The sequence below is a fragment of the Crotalus tigris genome, unplaced genomic scaffold, assembly GCF_016545835.1.
Source record: "Crotalus tigris isolate CLP2741 ecotype Arizona unplaced genomic scaffold, ASM1654583v1 scf7180000018122.1127207, whole genome shotgun sequence".
Classification (NCBI taxonomy): domain Eukaryota; kingdom Metazoa; phylum Chordata; class Lepidosauria; order Squamata; family Viperidae; genus Crotalus; species Crotalus tigris.
The window spans coordinates 256,923-273,193 of NW_024096835.1; the positions used below are offsets into that span (position 1 = coordinate 256,923).

The following is a 16,271-nucleotide window of genomic DNA, read 5'->3' on the forward strand; positions in this document are numbered from 1 at the left end:
AGAAAAGAAAGCATACTTCCATTCACTGCAGCTGACTAAGAACTTCAACAGGTCTTTAGAAGGCCTCACAATCGATTTCCCACTGCTTTCCTCCAGAATAATAGCATGTAGTACTCACCTCTTTCAAATGGAGTAAACTCTACTGCATATGTGCCATCAGCATTGTCTTTGATAAGACAATCTGTGGAAGCTCCAGAGGGATTTGCAATTTGGGCTTTGATGTGGTCTCCACCAGTTTTGGTTAAGGGACTAGCATCGACAGTAAAATCTGTTGTAGCCTCACGGAAAACATCTGCAAAGTAATTATTGTGTCATTTGAACGAAATCATGCTATAGGCCCACATATATTTACAAATGTTTTTATACAAGTCCAGCAAGAATGCTGAAGAGTGCCAAACTGTCTAAAGTAATCATAATCTGTCTAGCATTATATAGCAATTTAGGTTAAAACCACTCTACTACTCACTTTCCTCAAAATGCTTTCCTAACTCTATGATTTACTAGTAGTTTCATTACAAAAATGAAGAAGCTGTTGATTTTATATTGTGAAAAGTACGAAGATTATGTTCTGTGACAGGTACATCTAAATTCCGATTAATCTAAAAAAAAATTATACAAACCTACCTTTCCCTTCAATTCCTGGTCCAAACACTTGAACTTTGCTTGTGTCAATGGCAGGGTCAACTATGACATGTGCAGGAAAATTTGGCACTAGTTCTCCACCATATTTCATCTTGAGTGTGTGCATACCAGCATTAGAGGGTACATATGTAACTGTATAAGTTCCATCTTTATTATCGTTAACCTCAACATCAGCTTTAGAACCAGAATCAGATATAACTTCCATGTCCAGTTTTCCAGGTCCAGCTTTTGAACAATCCACATTAAGCAATCCAGCTTCACCCACTTTGCCATGTTGAAGTCCAGGGCCTGTGGCAATTACTTTTGAAATATCAAATGGCATTTCAATGTCAGCTTTGAAAGGAGAACCAGGAATATGGATTTCCTCAAAAAGAATGTTCACCAGGTATTCACCCGGTTTTGTAGGTAAGTAGGAGACGGAACAGGTTCCATCTCCATTGTCCGAACACTCTATTTTGGCTTCACATGGTCCTTCAACTGTCAAGCCTAGACCACCAGTTCCAGCTCCTTTGGTGTCTATTGTGAATTCTGCAGGTTTTCCAACAAGTCCTTCCTGGAGGCCTGGCCCATAAGCTCTCACCTAGAAACATTAGCAAGAGGTGCTGAATATAATACCTCCTAAATCATTTATCTTTTCTATAATTTTAAATTTAGTTCTGAAGATGCAGGCAGATCTCTATTATTGTTTAGAAGCACACTGCAACACCAAGCTCAAATGCCAGTTTTATTTTCAAAAGGCAGTGACACTTTTCCATACTATCTAACCTAATCAGAATACTGCTATTTTTTATCATACTGATAGGCTCACAATTAGTTTTCAAACCATCCAGACATAGAGAAAGACAGATAGACGGATGTTTTAATCTTCTCATTTATTTAGCAGGTCTTTAAATCAAGAAAGTTCATAAGGCTTGAACGCTTAAATCATAATAACATATACACAGATGAGATAAATATGCAATCATACCAGATCCAACTGTTGTACCAGTTTCTAAATTATTGCAGCTATGCCAGAAAATTTTCAAAAGAAACTTCAAGCTAATTTTCACTAACTGGGATGCTTTTGGCAAGACATTTATCAGCTATGAAAACACGACCAAGTTTCTTCTTTGCGCACAGAACTTGGTTAGTAACAAAGTATGAGTTGTCCAGCAGACATTAAAGCATTTGCTGTACATCATAACTAAAGGGCACACTTGCAAATGGTACCAATGAATTGTCTACCCATTAAAAAGGATTCTTACCTTAGAAGGATCTGGTGGTAAGATGGCTTCTATAGTAAAAGGGCTTCCCAGAACCGGATTCCCATCATAATTGACATCAATGGCATGAAATCCTTCTTCTTTTGGAATATATTCTGCCCTGCAATACTGTTTTCCAGTGACAGGTTCTACTAAGCATGGTAACATTTTCTGGTTTGGGGCAAATATGGCCACATCAAGTTTACCTTGTCCACCAGCTCCTTTTGTGTCAATGATAAATTCTTGATCTTTCCCTACTTCGACTCCTTAGAAAGCAAAGAAAACAGACTGAAAATGGGTCTCTTTCCACTAGATGCCTGGAAAATCCATCAATGGTATGAGGAATAGACATATATGCATAAAAAGAGTAGCATTACATCCAAGCATACTTATTATTTTTTTATTTATTTAACAAATTTATATGGCTGCCCAATTCACACACATAAGGTTTTATCCTTCACTTTACAACAGTGTGTTCTGCAGAGAAGTTTTTCATTTGTATTCTAACAGAAAGTGTACACTAGATGAGTTACTTACTGTTTTCTAGGCCACTGATTTTAACTTTGCTCAAATCAAGTGGTGCAGCAACGTCTACAGTGAAAGGACTTCCAGGAATAGGATCACCACCATAATTCACCTGAATTCCCATCTTACCCTGGAGAGATCAGATATATTTGTAAAGTCATTTCATATTAAGAAACCCAGCAAACACTGTAATAAATTAACATGTGAAGATGAACTTTTCCATAAATCATGCAGGTACTTGATGCTCACTTCCAGAGTTCTACTGAAGAATCTTTCATAGTATATACCAGCGGTAGGCAACCTTGGTTCTTTTATGACTCGTGGACTTCATGCTGGCTCCATGCTGGCTCAGGAATTCAGGGAGTTGAAGTCCACGAGTCATAAAAGAGCCAAGGTTGCCTACCCTGGTATATACCAACACATCTCTAAGAATAACAAATCAGAAATACTAAGAAATACGATATTTTTATCAGCAGATTAAGGTGATGTTTTTTAGAAACTGTAAAAGATGCTGTTTTCCCCTTGGGGGTTGTTATCATTTGTATAATAAAACCAATTTTGGATTCAGGTATTTCTGTAAGATTTCTGAGACCTGACAGATTATAATCTGGAATCCTTGGTGCTCTTTGATCTTGCTTGTTAGCTTGCAGATGTTTTGTTACAAAACTAGATAATATCTTCAGTGATATTATCTATTTAAGATGATATGTTTTTTATATCTGTACATCTGAACAGGCCAAGTATGCTTTGCATATAATTTGGTTATCATCTACTTTTTTTGGTTCACATTCACCCCCCACTGTCACTTTGTGTACTGTTCTGAAGTTTCAACAGCAACTATAACTACCCTCAAACACAGAAGGACAATTGGACTGTTGTTTCTGTTTAGCAGTTCAGTTAAGTGCTTAGCCTTAGAAGGAAGAAGTGTTGACTGCCTAGAAGCTGTCATTTAGCTACTTAAAATATTGTAATGGGCAAGATTAATATACCCAGAACCTCCCTTTTCTCTTTTTTGTGGAATATTAATACATTCATTAATATTCCACTAAATTAATAGAAGCTAGAATAGATATTGTGACAATTTTTTTAAACAAAGTTACTTGGGCAAGGGCCAGAACAGCATAATAAGATAACTCCTTATAACCAAGTTGTGTATCATAAGACAGTTCTGGTAATCAATTCCTTGGAAATTGAAGTTATATTTTCACAGGGTTAGACACAGCTTAATGTTTAATAAGTAGCATTTCTCATTACAATATTTACAAAGCAAGGACTATTTTGCTTACCAACCTCACCCTTTAAATCTGTTTTGTCTCCCATTTCTATTCAGAGCGCTTTCCAGAATAGAGAAACGTTTATTGTATACCATTTAAATAAGGCAGCATTATTCAAAACTGTCACTAGCTACTGTTAGGTTTTCAATCCATAACAGAACGATAATAGAATTCCATAATTAATCTCCTTTAATCTTTTATTTTATATTATTAGATATCATCATAAGTCTGTTGGTGTGTATCATGGATTAATTGGCTTTGAAAAAGGCTTGACTTTCTGAACACTAACCAAACCAAGAAATGTTAACTGCTGCCGAAAGACATTTGACAAGAGTCAACCATATTTTGAAGACAGTTCATCAAATGTAAGCTACACTTGCAGACATGCAAGTTGCCAGAGTTTATACAAAGAAACACTGTTCAGAAGTTAAAATCCATTTCCACTTACAACAGCAGCATGCCTAAGATAAAGTTGGCATCAATGATGCTACCAAGATCCAACTAAAACAAAGACATCACTGAATTTAGTTACTCCAAAGTAGAGACATCTAAAAGTTGTTGGGGTCAGCAAGATAGCCTAGAGATCATAACAATATGAAAAATATCTAAGTTTACTTTGAAAACTGTCTCTGCCAATAATCACCCTTACTGTCTCTCTCAGCACAGAACTAAATGACAGCTCATCTAACAAGCAGAAGAATTACACCAACATGTGTGGATTCCAGTTCAGGGTGAACAGTAATCTTCAGTTTTGCTTTGCTGCTTGCTTGATGATGTCCCAGAGCCAACAGTAACATTGCACACTGTTAGAAACACATGCTAATTGGAAATTATGACTTAAATTCCTATAAACAAAATTTAGCTGAATTCAGAGTTTAAAATGTATTAAACAGCTTTCACAGCATTATTTAATAAAAATACATATATGTTAGAAACTTGCTGTGTACAAAACAAGATCTGGAATCATTGCAGAACACCTACACATTTTATTTACAATGATAACTGCCTCTGACTTGTAAACTTAAAGAAAAGTAAACCACATTTCTGTCCTTTCATAGGAGAATTTACCTGCTGTACAGGAGTGTATTTTACAGTGTGGGAATAATCATAGTTGTCAATGAAGTCCAAATCTTTGACAGCATCTCCTTCCATTGGTCCACTGAACTGGACATCCAGAGGGGCTTTCCCAGCACCTTTTGTGAACACAGTGAAGTGTGTGGGCTTCCCATTTTCCACACCTGGATAGATAAAGGAATGGAATTCATCATCATGTCTAGACACATTCTGGAAAAAGAAGTGCAATCCTTTCTGGATAAATATTACAAATATCAAATTTAATTTTTCATATTCCAGATTTACTTTTCTAGAATCCATTTATGGGTCTTGACAAGGAATAGGGTTTTTTTATTATGACTGCAACCAACAAATGACTAATTAAATAGTTGCCTAATAATCAAGCAGAAATCTTACCTGTTGTACCTAGTCCAGGTCCTTCAGTTTTCACTTTGCTTGCATCATGTGATGGTTCCACTTTCACTCTGAAAGGACTTGTAGGAATTTCCTTAAGACAAACAAACAAACAATTGATATTACATGCAATAACTTTTCAACAAAATCTCCATAGAGAAGAAAGATCCTGAGGCTTGAATAGTAAAAAAAATATCCTTGTATGTACTGTCCCTTGCATATAGTTGCTCTTTAAACTACTAGATTTCCAAATTATTGCTTTTCCCTATAAACAAACCAAAAATGAAAATATTTGTTTGTAGCACATTTTTGAATACCCAGGAGATCAAAATAAACTAATCTTCTACTACAGCACTTTTTCTAGAAGCTTAGACAGCAGTCTTTGTCCTATTTAATCTTAAGGCCATCCACGTTTATTACATCATTTAAATAAAATAAAAGTCACTGTAGATGTATATATTAGAACTAAGGCCAATTTTTAGCAGATTACTTCTGTCAATCTGCCACAAGTACATGTTTATTAAGAATTGCTGTGAGCTATTCTATATGCTGCAACTAAAGTAGAAGAATGAAATACATATTAAATATATCACTTAATTTCATACACAGATACTGTATGGGATCAAATCTGAATCAGTCACTAGGATCAAAGGCTTAGTCTTCCAAGCTTTCACATTTGTGCTGGAGGCCATCCTCAGGGAATGGACACACATTCTGGAGAGAGAGAAGTTCCCTGAGGATGGGCTCCAGCACAAGTCCGAAAGCTTGGAGGACTAAATCTCTGATTCTGCTGACCAACTCAGACTGGATCCTGCAACATTATCCCAGGATACATATATTTGCCCTCATTCATGATATGATTACAATACTAACCCAACTTTCCCTATCCAGATGGTTTCAGTCTTATACCCATCATTAGAAATCATACATCTGAGATATTTTAGGGACTAGAAACAAGGATTGGCATCAAAAGCCTTGTCAGATAATGACTTACCTCTCCAGCAAACAGCACTTTAACAGTATAGCGCCCAGCTGCAGGTGGGTTGTATTTCACTGTAAATGTATCATTAGCATTGGGAATGATGCCGAATTCTATATCTTCCTCTTTTTCACTTATTACATGAGCATCACACTTGATGCCCACACTCACATCACCTAGAAAGAAACAATTCACTAGAAATTGTATTGACAATTGTCCCTCTATAACATCCTTTGCTGCTTAAATATTTCTTCCTTAAAATACACTATTTCTATCAGCCACTAGAATGAGAAAGCACATCCATCTAAAAGCAACATTATGGGAATCAAGCATTCTCTTTGAACAGCATTTCAGCTTGATTTTTTAATGGGATTACTGAGAAGGGTGGGGTGTCACTATTCAGCAATTTGCTATACCGATCTGTTTTTTACCTTCTCCTGCTTCTGTACAGTCCACAGTGAAATGAGTAGGCTCATTAGCTTTCAGACCACTTCTTTCCACCCCTGGTCCAATGACTTTCACTTTCTGAGGATGAGTGCCTTGTCCAATCTGGACCTAGGGTGGCATATATTTTCAAAATGTGAACTTAATAAATATAGATTAAGCACTTTAGAATATTCAACATTGGTCAGACAATCTTTTAAGTTTCTTCTACTGACATTCAACATGTTGTTTTAGGTATTTGTTGAATCTGTTCTCTAAGAACTCAAGGAGGCATGCATCTTTTTTCCAACAATCCTCTGGGAGTGGATGGGGGTGGACCTTCGGTCTCTGGTCCCAATCCAACACCTCAGCCACATAGGAAAGACTAGTGGCCTAATTAGTTATTATTTACTTTTCATAATGGCCAACTGGAAACCTCTGAGGAACCCATGTGAATCAAAGAGAATTCTTATTTATCTTCTCTATCAACTGGCATTAAGGACATCTACTGGCATTACTGCCTCAGACAATATATAGCCATTATTTGCTCAGTTTGTGCTTGTGTACACTACATAACATTCACCACTTTAATTCCTCTAGTTTTGTAGTCCCTTTTTAGCCATGTTTAGTTATTTAACATGATCTCCCAAAACTGGCTAATTCATACTCTAAACTCCAGACAGTTGGTCAGGACTTAAAAAAACACTGGTCCTTCATTTAATCCAATTTTCCCACTCCTAATCTGAGTATTCCTAGTCTCATTTTAGAATAACAGTAAGACTAAGATCTATTCAGAAATACATGAAAAGGTTAAATGTTTATAAATATTGTGTATCAGAGTACAACAAAGGGACAGTTAGAAAATAAATATTCATAATATTTTAGTACTTTTCATTCTTTTTAAATGATGTTTCTGAATGACAAAATAGTGAACTTTGACACTCAGTTCAGAGATTCAAACAGATCTCTATAATCCTTTTCTTTATTGTTAAAAATAATGTATTTTATGCTTAATTTTTCATTAATGATATACTGGGGACTAAATGTACAACTTCTCTGGCTTATTCTTCCTCTTTCTATCTTTGCATCAATTATTTTTTTATTTTCACTTGTTCCTTTTTTAAAATAATAATAATAATAATAGTAAAGTTGGAAGGGACCTTGGAGGTCAGCTAGTCCAACCCCCTGCTTAGGCAGGAAACCCTATACCATTTCAGACAAATGGCTGTCCAGTCTCTTCTTGAAAACTTCCAGTGTTGGAACATTCACTGCTTCTGGAGGCATGAATGAATATGTGATGAGTAAAAATGATTTAAAAAAAATAGGATTTGCTTTCAAGAAAATATCAGTTAATCTAAGCAGGTGTTTGCAAAGGGTGTCAGGAAGCACATTGCAACTGGAAAACAAGCAGCTGGAGATATTTAAGCACTTTGCAACTTACTCTGCAAGGACTGTTAGGGACATTTGCTCCTCCCCAAGTAACAGCAATAGTATGCTTGATGGGTTTTGTTGGAATGTAAGAGCAGGCATAGATGCCATCAGGCTTGCTCCTCATTTGAATATCAATAGGATTTCCATCTGCATCCTAAAAAAAAGGGAAAAGCAAGTTTGGGTTCCATGAAAGCTGCTAAATATGAAATCAGTTTTAACATTAGTTGTACAAATAAAGTCATGCAAAGGGAAGCAAGTACATAGTTTAACATAACCAGCAAACTTAGGCCTTCCTTTTATGAAACTTCTGTTCCCCGTATATTTGTGCTTGTTCTGCTGCAGCTGGATTATCTTTTCCCCACCATGGTCAAGTATCACCAACTACCTTGTGGAAATGATTCCAGGAGAGTGAGGCACCGGAATCAGTTTCCCAGAGCTTATGGAAAGGATCTTGACTTCTATTTTCATTATGATCTCTACTTCATGTTCAGTTGTTATTACCTATCCTGAAAGTATTTCTAAATTGAAAGGCAGAAAAAGGTAGCATATCAAACTTTATTTCCAGTCTATTATTTTCTTTCCACTTAGAAATAAGATGTAGATTGTAGATGTAGAATCAATGAATTCTATTTACTTAGCAAAGCAAATGGTTTATATTACCTTGATTGACGTGCAAATTGGTTCTCAGTGAGGTGATAGAAAATTCACATCATTGTAATAAAAATGTGTTCCAAATCAAATCCTTTCAGATATAGAGATGGGGCAGGACCTTATGATGTATTCTTTAAATGTTATGACCCCACTATATTTAAGAAAAACTTATGAATATTGCCAAGCATTTGTATACACAACTCAAGATGCCTAAATAATCTATGGATAAAGCTACACGGATTAGGAGCAAATGCCGCTTGGATCTTTGCCTTACTTGTGCATAAATCTTCAGAGGAGCATTCCCAGCTTCCTTTGTATCAACTACAAAGTCTGCAGGATTGTTCACAATGCAGCCAGTTCTTTCAAATCCTGGGCCATAAGCTTTTACCTAGAAAAAAGATTAGCAAGGTAATAAGGTGAGAATAGGCCAAGATTCCTTTATAGTCCGTTATATTACCAATACTGCATTGTCTTCACATCCAGTCAAACAACTTGCCTGATTGACCTAAGTATTAGGTCAAATATATAAGTAAGATAAGTAATTTATAGAATGCTCAAGGGAGCATCCTACAATGTAAATGAAGTATACACATTTCTATTTATATATTCTTCTATCAAATAAATTTCTCAAGGATTACATTTCTAAAGCTAAACTAGGACAGAGGCTTGTACCTATTATTCACAAACTGGCCAGGATGAGGCAGAAACAAATGAACAAACAAAAAAAAAGAAATATTATGAGATGGTTCTTCATTTAGCCTGTAACATAGATTGTCCTTATTTAAAAGGCCCAATCCTGAATTTAACAATACAGTGGTTAGTAAACAGCTCAGGCCTCTGCCCTAATCTGATGGAACCCAATCCCCCAAACTACCAAATTCTTACAATTCCTAAACTTTTTCAAAAGAAAAACTGTGAGTTCTGGCCCTCCCTGGGCCTGGAAGCTAACTGTGTGACTTTTGGCCAGTTACTCATTCTCAGCCCAATCCACCTCATAGGAGGCAGGTTTATTAGGTAAATAATATTCCCTGCTTTGAGTGATATAGAACAAGGTAGAATCATCATCATCTCTTTGTATCCTTGCCTTGTCAGAGTTGAAGTCTAAAGATGCTGGCTGAATGTATGCCATGTAAGGGCTATCTTTGATGTCTTCATCATCACACATAATGTGAACAGCATATTCACCAGGCTCTTTAGGCCAATATTTCACATCACATGAGCCGTCATTCTGATCATCACACTCAATTTTTGCTTGTGATGGGCCTTCAATGGCAAAGCCTGAAAAAAAAGATCTTAGCAGTTAGAGGCACTCAAATTTAGAATTTTTAAGGCTCTGTATTAAGTTGCGATGTCAATACAAGAGTCTGTTGAATAAACAATAGTTGGTTGGATCATATAATTCATTAATCATAGCCATGAAAATTTCATATTTTAGAATAATATATAAACCCAGTTAACAAAATGTGTGAGCCTGATTATCTGTTCAACACCTATTTTCCCATCTACAACAGCAATCTCTCAAAGTTATTTTTCCAGCCAATATCTACATGATCTCAATAGCTGGGTTAACAGATTGTACCTAGTGATAAAAAGTACCTGTTTGCTTAGTTTAGGTTTTATGTGATGTCTAACAGAACACTGTAGTTTATAAGCTGCCATTTATGGCTTAGGATTTTGTGTGATCCCAGCCACTTTTGATGAGTCAGCAAACCATAGTTTAGTGTGATATGTGAATTCATTTAATCTGTGCATTGCGCTGTAATTCCATACCTGTAATCCACAGTGCTAAGTATTAATATTGCCTATGATTTTTGTTAGGATGTTCTTTCCTACTATTATATTAGATTCTGTCTCAAGGCAAGGCTAATAACATTATTAGCTTGACAATCTTGAAGAAAAAAATGATTGGTCATTGCTTATTGCTAATCTCTCTCAGATGAGAATAGGATATAGACATGACATCAAAACTACTCTGCAAAGCCAATTCCATTTAAATATAGTTAGAAAATAAGATTCAACCCATTAGTTCAACCACAGGAAATTCTTACTATTGAAATAATGAGAGATCATCTATCATGTAACATCTGTTTTGGAAAGAAGCAGTTTAATGAGCCAGATTATTACCTAGGGATCCAACCTCCGGACCAATGGATTCTACAATGAAGTCTGCTGATTTACCAACAACTCCTTCATGTAGACCTGGCCCCCAAGCTCTTACTTTCTGAGGACCAACTTCAGAACCGACTTGCACTTCAAATGGGCTAGGAGAAGAAAGTAGAATTAGGAAAAATGAAGAGGCAACAATCATGGGCACAAATATATTTAATCTACATCTGTTTATTGAGCAAGGACAGTCAGTAACAGATTGGAGCTAAGATGTTTCAGGAACAACCAAAGGGCTATTAAATAGCAGTGTTCCAATATCTCAGGGGCTGCCATAAAGAAGAGGGAATTAAGCTATTTTCCAAAGCACCTGAAGGCAGGACAAGAAGCAATGGGTGGAAACTAATCAAGGAGATAAGCAACCTAGAACTAAGGAGAAACTTCCTGACAGTTAGAACAATTAATCAGTGGAACAGCTTGCCTCCAGAAGCAGTAAATGCTCCAACACTGGAAGTTTTTAAGAAGAGACTGGACAGCCATTTGTCCGAAATGGTGTATGGTTTCCTGCCCGAGCAGGGGGTTGGACTAGATGACCTCCAAGGTCCCTTCCAACTTTACTACTACTATTATTATTATTATTATTATTATTATTATTATTATTATTATTATTATTAATTTAGAGCTAATATCCAATATCCAAGTCACCCCACAAGAGAGTTAATATGAAATACCGAAGAAAACCATGTAGACATCCATTAGTATTTTCAAAAAAAGGGAGAATACAAAAATTAAATTGGAAATTTGATATGCTAAACATTTTTCTGCTCCAAAGTCTTGTTTTTAATTATTTCTTAGTACCTATTACCAAATTTAGGCTAGGCTGGAAAGACAGGATATTCCTTTGTCCCACAGTAAAGCTTAGAACTAAAACTGAAACTGTCACAAATACAATATTCTTTCAACACATATGATTTCAAAATAATTTACTATAGAATCACTTTCAGTTACAACATATGAAATATTTCAGCTCACCTTTTTGGGATGTTGTGACCTCCCCAAGAAATTGTGACAATGTATTTCCCTGGGGTTACTGGATAGTATTCAAATGCATATACTCCATCCATGAATTCCTTTTGTTTTACAAGTTCTTCTAATCCTTCTGAAGAAATATCATTAATCTAGCATTAGTCTTTAATAACTCTAGCCTATATTCTCTAGATTTAGGTAATTGTATGTTTCAAGATCAATTGCCAAGAATGAAGTCATTTTTTCTTCTAATCCAAAAACTGCTGCAAAGGGGAGAAACTACCCCCAGTCATGCAATAAAGACAGCATAAACATTTCCAGAAGAATGTGATGAGTAAAAGTGTTACGTTACTATGCTTAATTCATTCCCTTATGTTATTCCTTAGTCTGCAACATTATGCATGTCATATGTGAAAACAAAGAAAGCTTAAGCTTTGTTGGACCTCATGACCACAAATATTTGGGGAATGCCTACTTGATTTAGTTTTCTTGAGAGTCTAAATATTCTAAAGTTTGTTGATACAAGCCTATTCTCTTTACTATTGCACAGTTGGCAACATTTTCTAGCCAATGCTCAAGCAGCATTGTGTAAGTATTACAACTCATTTTATCAAAGGCTCCCCCAAATCCATACTAATTTATATGAAATTGAGAAGGAACTCCATTTGTTTAATTTGGAGGTCAGAAATCCCTTTCAAACCAGGCTATGTTCCCAAAATTGAAGAGATGACTGCCACATAGATGATCTTTCAGTTCATTGCGATTTCCACACTGACATAGTTTTGTTAAATTGAAGAGCAAAACAAAAAAAAAAATCATATGATGTCTCAGTTTAAAGACCCTAGTTTGTTTGTGGTTTTTCACTCCAGGGAATATGTAAAGTGTAATGTTCGGAGTTATTTTTGTCTTCAGTCTATAGACAAGGAAAAGGATGGCTGCTTTGAAAACCTGATATGATCACACCAGTTGCATTCAACATATGTAAACTATTTCAAGACTAGTTAAAAAGGTTGGCTACATATAGCAAGTCTGGCTTGTTATGCAAATCTCTTCTGCTAATGTTTCTATCTGAAATAAACCTTGCAGGTTATCAAAGTTTCCATAAGATATCTCTTTCAAAAAGGTTGAGTGACTCCACCAAAAGTTGATTCATGTAGTGTGATTTGGCCTACACACTCACACAGAGAGGGGGGGGGGGAATCTCAATCTAGAGATAGAAAATACCTTCTCTCCTATAAATTGGAGAATTGAACTTTGGCTGAAAGTCTGTTCTTTTCATTTTGCATATAAGAGTTATTGGGTTTTGCTTTTTTTTTTTTTCTCCAAGCAATGTTTTCCTACAAGTTTAGTCTTTTCACAGAATAAGGATTTTCCTGCACAGACATTTTGGCCAAGAGCCTCATCAAATACATGATTCCATATCAAAGATTACAAAGCTTACACAGGGGTTATGCAGTTCAAGTTAATTCTATATGAACATGTAAACAATATGTTATTTTAAGTGAAATTAATGTTTTCATGCTTCTATCCATATATTAAATAAATATCTCAGTGAGAAGCGGAGCTCTATTTCACTTCTGGAGTTCTCTTGAGAAGTAAAGTCAACATGCAGATAGTAGAATCGGTGCCTGATTGGAGTTGTTTGCAAAAGACTCATATCACTGCAAAGCAATGCAAAAAAAAAAAAAACTGCTCAGCACTTACTTGGTCCTTTTATTGCCACATGGATATCTCCACTCCCTGCGGCTTTAGTATCAACCTTGAAGTCTGCAGTTTCTCTGATCCTAACTCCTTTGGGTTGGAGGCCCCTACCACTGGCACGGCAGGCATTTGGATTGCAGGCTACAAGCAAATTGCAGACAGACATGAATGCAGTCTTTGATTCCTAAAGATATTTAATTTAACCAAGCCAGGCTGGAACAGCTTCTCTTGGCTTCCTTTAAGATGGATAAGACATTACATGAAATGCAAAACCTGAATACCATTTTGTAGTCTTAAGAAGCCTGTTCTTGGTTAAAGTCTTTACTTCGTACATATACAAATATACTGAATATTAATAAGCCTTTTGTCAATGGTTGCTACAGAACAGCTATGTATTTGAGAACAGTAAAAGGCAACCAAATATTCCCATTTCCAAAGCTCCAATTTTAGAAACATGAAGCTTTCTAGCTTAAACAAATTTTCAGAATCAGTTTCAAGTGTTTTGGAAGAGGAGAGGAAGAACAGGAGAAAGAAAGCACAATATAGTGAAAGTGTTCCATAGAAATTAACCAAATAATCCAGACAAGCCCACCACAGAGGTGTGCTTGGAATAGGAAGCTCTAATGTAGCGGGAAAGAAACACACAAATGGTCTTCAAATATTACTAGACATATTGGAATAACTAATAGACAGAAACTTTAGTGGGGGATAGAAGGCAGCTTAGAAAATATTAAGCCAGGGGCATTTTGCGACAGAGGGAACATTGAAAAAGTTGAGGATAGACGTTCTAACAAAGCAGTTTCATGGGGAAGGCCTGTCTGGTAAATTATTATGATGGATGCATAGTTAGTCACAAACCAGAAGGTAAATAGATTATTCCCTCTAAATTCTTCTTGATACCAGATATTCTCTGATACTCCATTACTTTTTCCTAAGTAAGTATGCACAGTTCTAATCACAGAACTTTGCTGCAGCTATCAACTGTTTTTATTTCTTGCAAGAATGTCTTAAAAAGTCACAGCTATAAGCTGACTCACTGCTTGCAGAATATGACAGTTTCCCATTTATTTGTTCTTGTTATTTTTATTTAAACAATTAAAAAACCAAGAGACAAAGTATTTGGCAGACTCTAGACTGCTTCTCCCTGGCTTAAGTTAAGAACCTACTTATCGGCATTTGTCTAATCATGATATCGCAGCTTTTCTAAACATACCCCAGGCTTCTTGCAGTAGCTCAGTTCAGTACATATTTTTCTGCACTCAGCCACTGCTTCTTTGAAGGTATTTAGCATATATTCCACAGCAACTGTTCTGACCATGCATGTATAGCATCGCGCTTTTCCTAAATATTTTTCTCTATAGGCATTAGCTGTTCTTTGCCTGTTTGCTCACTCTAGCAAAAGGAAGATAAAGTTAAAGTCCAATTATCAATTTTCTACTTTCAAGTCTCCTACAACCCATGTTGGCTATTTGCGGTAAGGCAGTCCAACAACTTGAAGACTGCTTGCAAGAATCTCCCTAATCTGAGAAATTGCTTGCAACATTCTAAAGCATTTCTTTAAATTGCAAATTTACAGAATAGATTTCCAGGGATTAAAAAAAGGCAACACATACATGGTCACCCTGAACACATCTTACCGACAGAGCTTGCTCAACTAGGAAGTCAATAGCAGTGAAGTCCAACTTCCCACAAATTGAGAGTGGCTCAGGAGAAGTAAGCAGAAGTCTGAAAGCACAGGAGTAGGCAAGGATGGAACAGAAAGCCAGTATCATTTCAGAAGGGGAAAAAGAGTTATGATACAAAAATAAAGAAAATATAGCGGGTTTAAGAAATATAGCAAGAAGGTACTCTACTGCAGAAGTGCCAAAAAGAAAAACATGACCATTTAGAATGGCAGATCAATTATATTTAGTTAGTAAAGAGTTTTCAAGGAAGAATTTAATCACTCTTCACCAAGCCAGAATGCTGATAATTTTTTTAAAACTTAGCTTGCATTTATCATTTTAAAAAAATCTGTATTCATATAAATGCTAATATGCACATAATATTTCATCCATCTCTAAAGCATACCTTCACCAACAAGAATACCCCAAGGACTCTTTGGAACATGCTCTCCAGCAAATACTACTTTTACAGTGTGAGGACCTGCTTGAAGAGGTTTATAAACACAGCGATGAACTTGATTTCCTTTGTCTTCTATCAAAACCTCAGCAATGTTTGTTCCTTGGGGATCTTCAACCTCTACACCTATATCACCAACACCAGCACCTAGAAGACAGAAAATATAAACTCAAAACTTAGCTTCCATAATTAACGTGACAGCTAGAGGCCAATATGAAGGGGAGAAAAGGGAAATGCATAGTATTAAAAAAATTGATTAGTAACAATAAAAGTTATACAGGATTAACAGGATCTTAATATGATGCAATTTTGCCTTGAGGGGCATCTGATTTATTGCAAATGTATTTGAACATAAAATCTGAAAACAAAAATCAAACTGGCAGAGTTGAAAGATACTTTCTACAATCTGAGACAAAAAAGCTAGAATTTTAAAAAAAATAGTTTTTTTCCCAACTTTTTTCCCAATTTTAGGTATTCCTAAAATCATGTAGGCCAAAAGAAACAAATGTTTCTTCTGCAACACAGCCTAACAAGACGTGCACCCTGATTGGGAAATCTTTGTTATCTTTAAGCAAAGTAAAGATAACCACAAATTAAGTTTCCATGCAAACTTCATCAGCAACAAAATGCCACACCTAGTTACTTCATCTTCTAGCAGACTGCAGAGAAACATTAGCCAAGTCAACA

At 35.9% G+C, this 16,271-nt stretch overlaps 1 protein-coding gene across 5 annotated transcripts in view; it reads right to left on the minus strand.

The window, feature by feature from the left end:
* The window catches only part of FLNB (filamin B), an 81,487-nt gene that overhangs the window by 27,809 nt on the left and 37,407 nt on the right, over positions 1-16,271 (minus strand). For all 5 annotated transcript variants that reach the window (XM_039348089.1, XM_039348093.1, XM_039348092.1 and 2 more), the window contains exons 8-22: positions 15,534-15,731; positions 13,467-13,604; positions 11,769-11,895; positions 10,758-10,894; positions 9,718-9,911; positions 8,908-9,021; positions 7,993-8,136; positions 6,560-6,683; positions 6,144-6,304; positions 5,153-5,243; positions 4,751-4,920; positions 2,421-2,538; positions 1,887-2,149; positions 625-1,222; positions 119-292 (exon numbers count right to left, since the gene is read on the minus strand). In XM_039348089.1, coding sequence (XP_039204023.1) covers positions 119-292; positions 625-1,222; positions 1,887-2,149; positions 2,421-2,538; positions 4,751-4,920; positions 5,153-5,243; positions 6,144-6,304; positions 6,560-6,683; positions 7,993-8,136; positions 8,908-9,021; positions 9,718-9,911; positions 10,758-10,894; positions 11,769-11,895; positions 13,467-13,604; positions 15,534-15,731 — 2,751 coding nt within the window. The remainder of the gene's footprint in view (positions 1-118; positions 293-624; positions 1,223-1,886; positions 2,150-2,420; positions 2,539-4,750; positions 4,921-5,152; positions 5,244-6,143; positions 6,305-6,559; positions 6,684-7,992; positions 8,137-8,907; positions 9,022-9,717; positions 9,912-10,757; positions 10,895-11,768; positions 11,896-13,466; positions 13,605-15,533; positions 15,732-16,271) is intronic.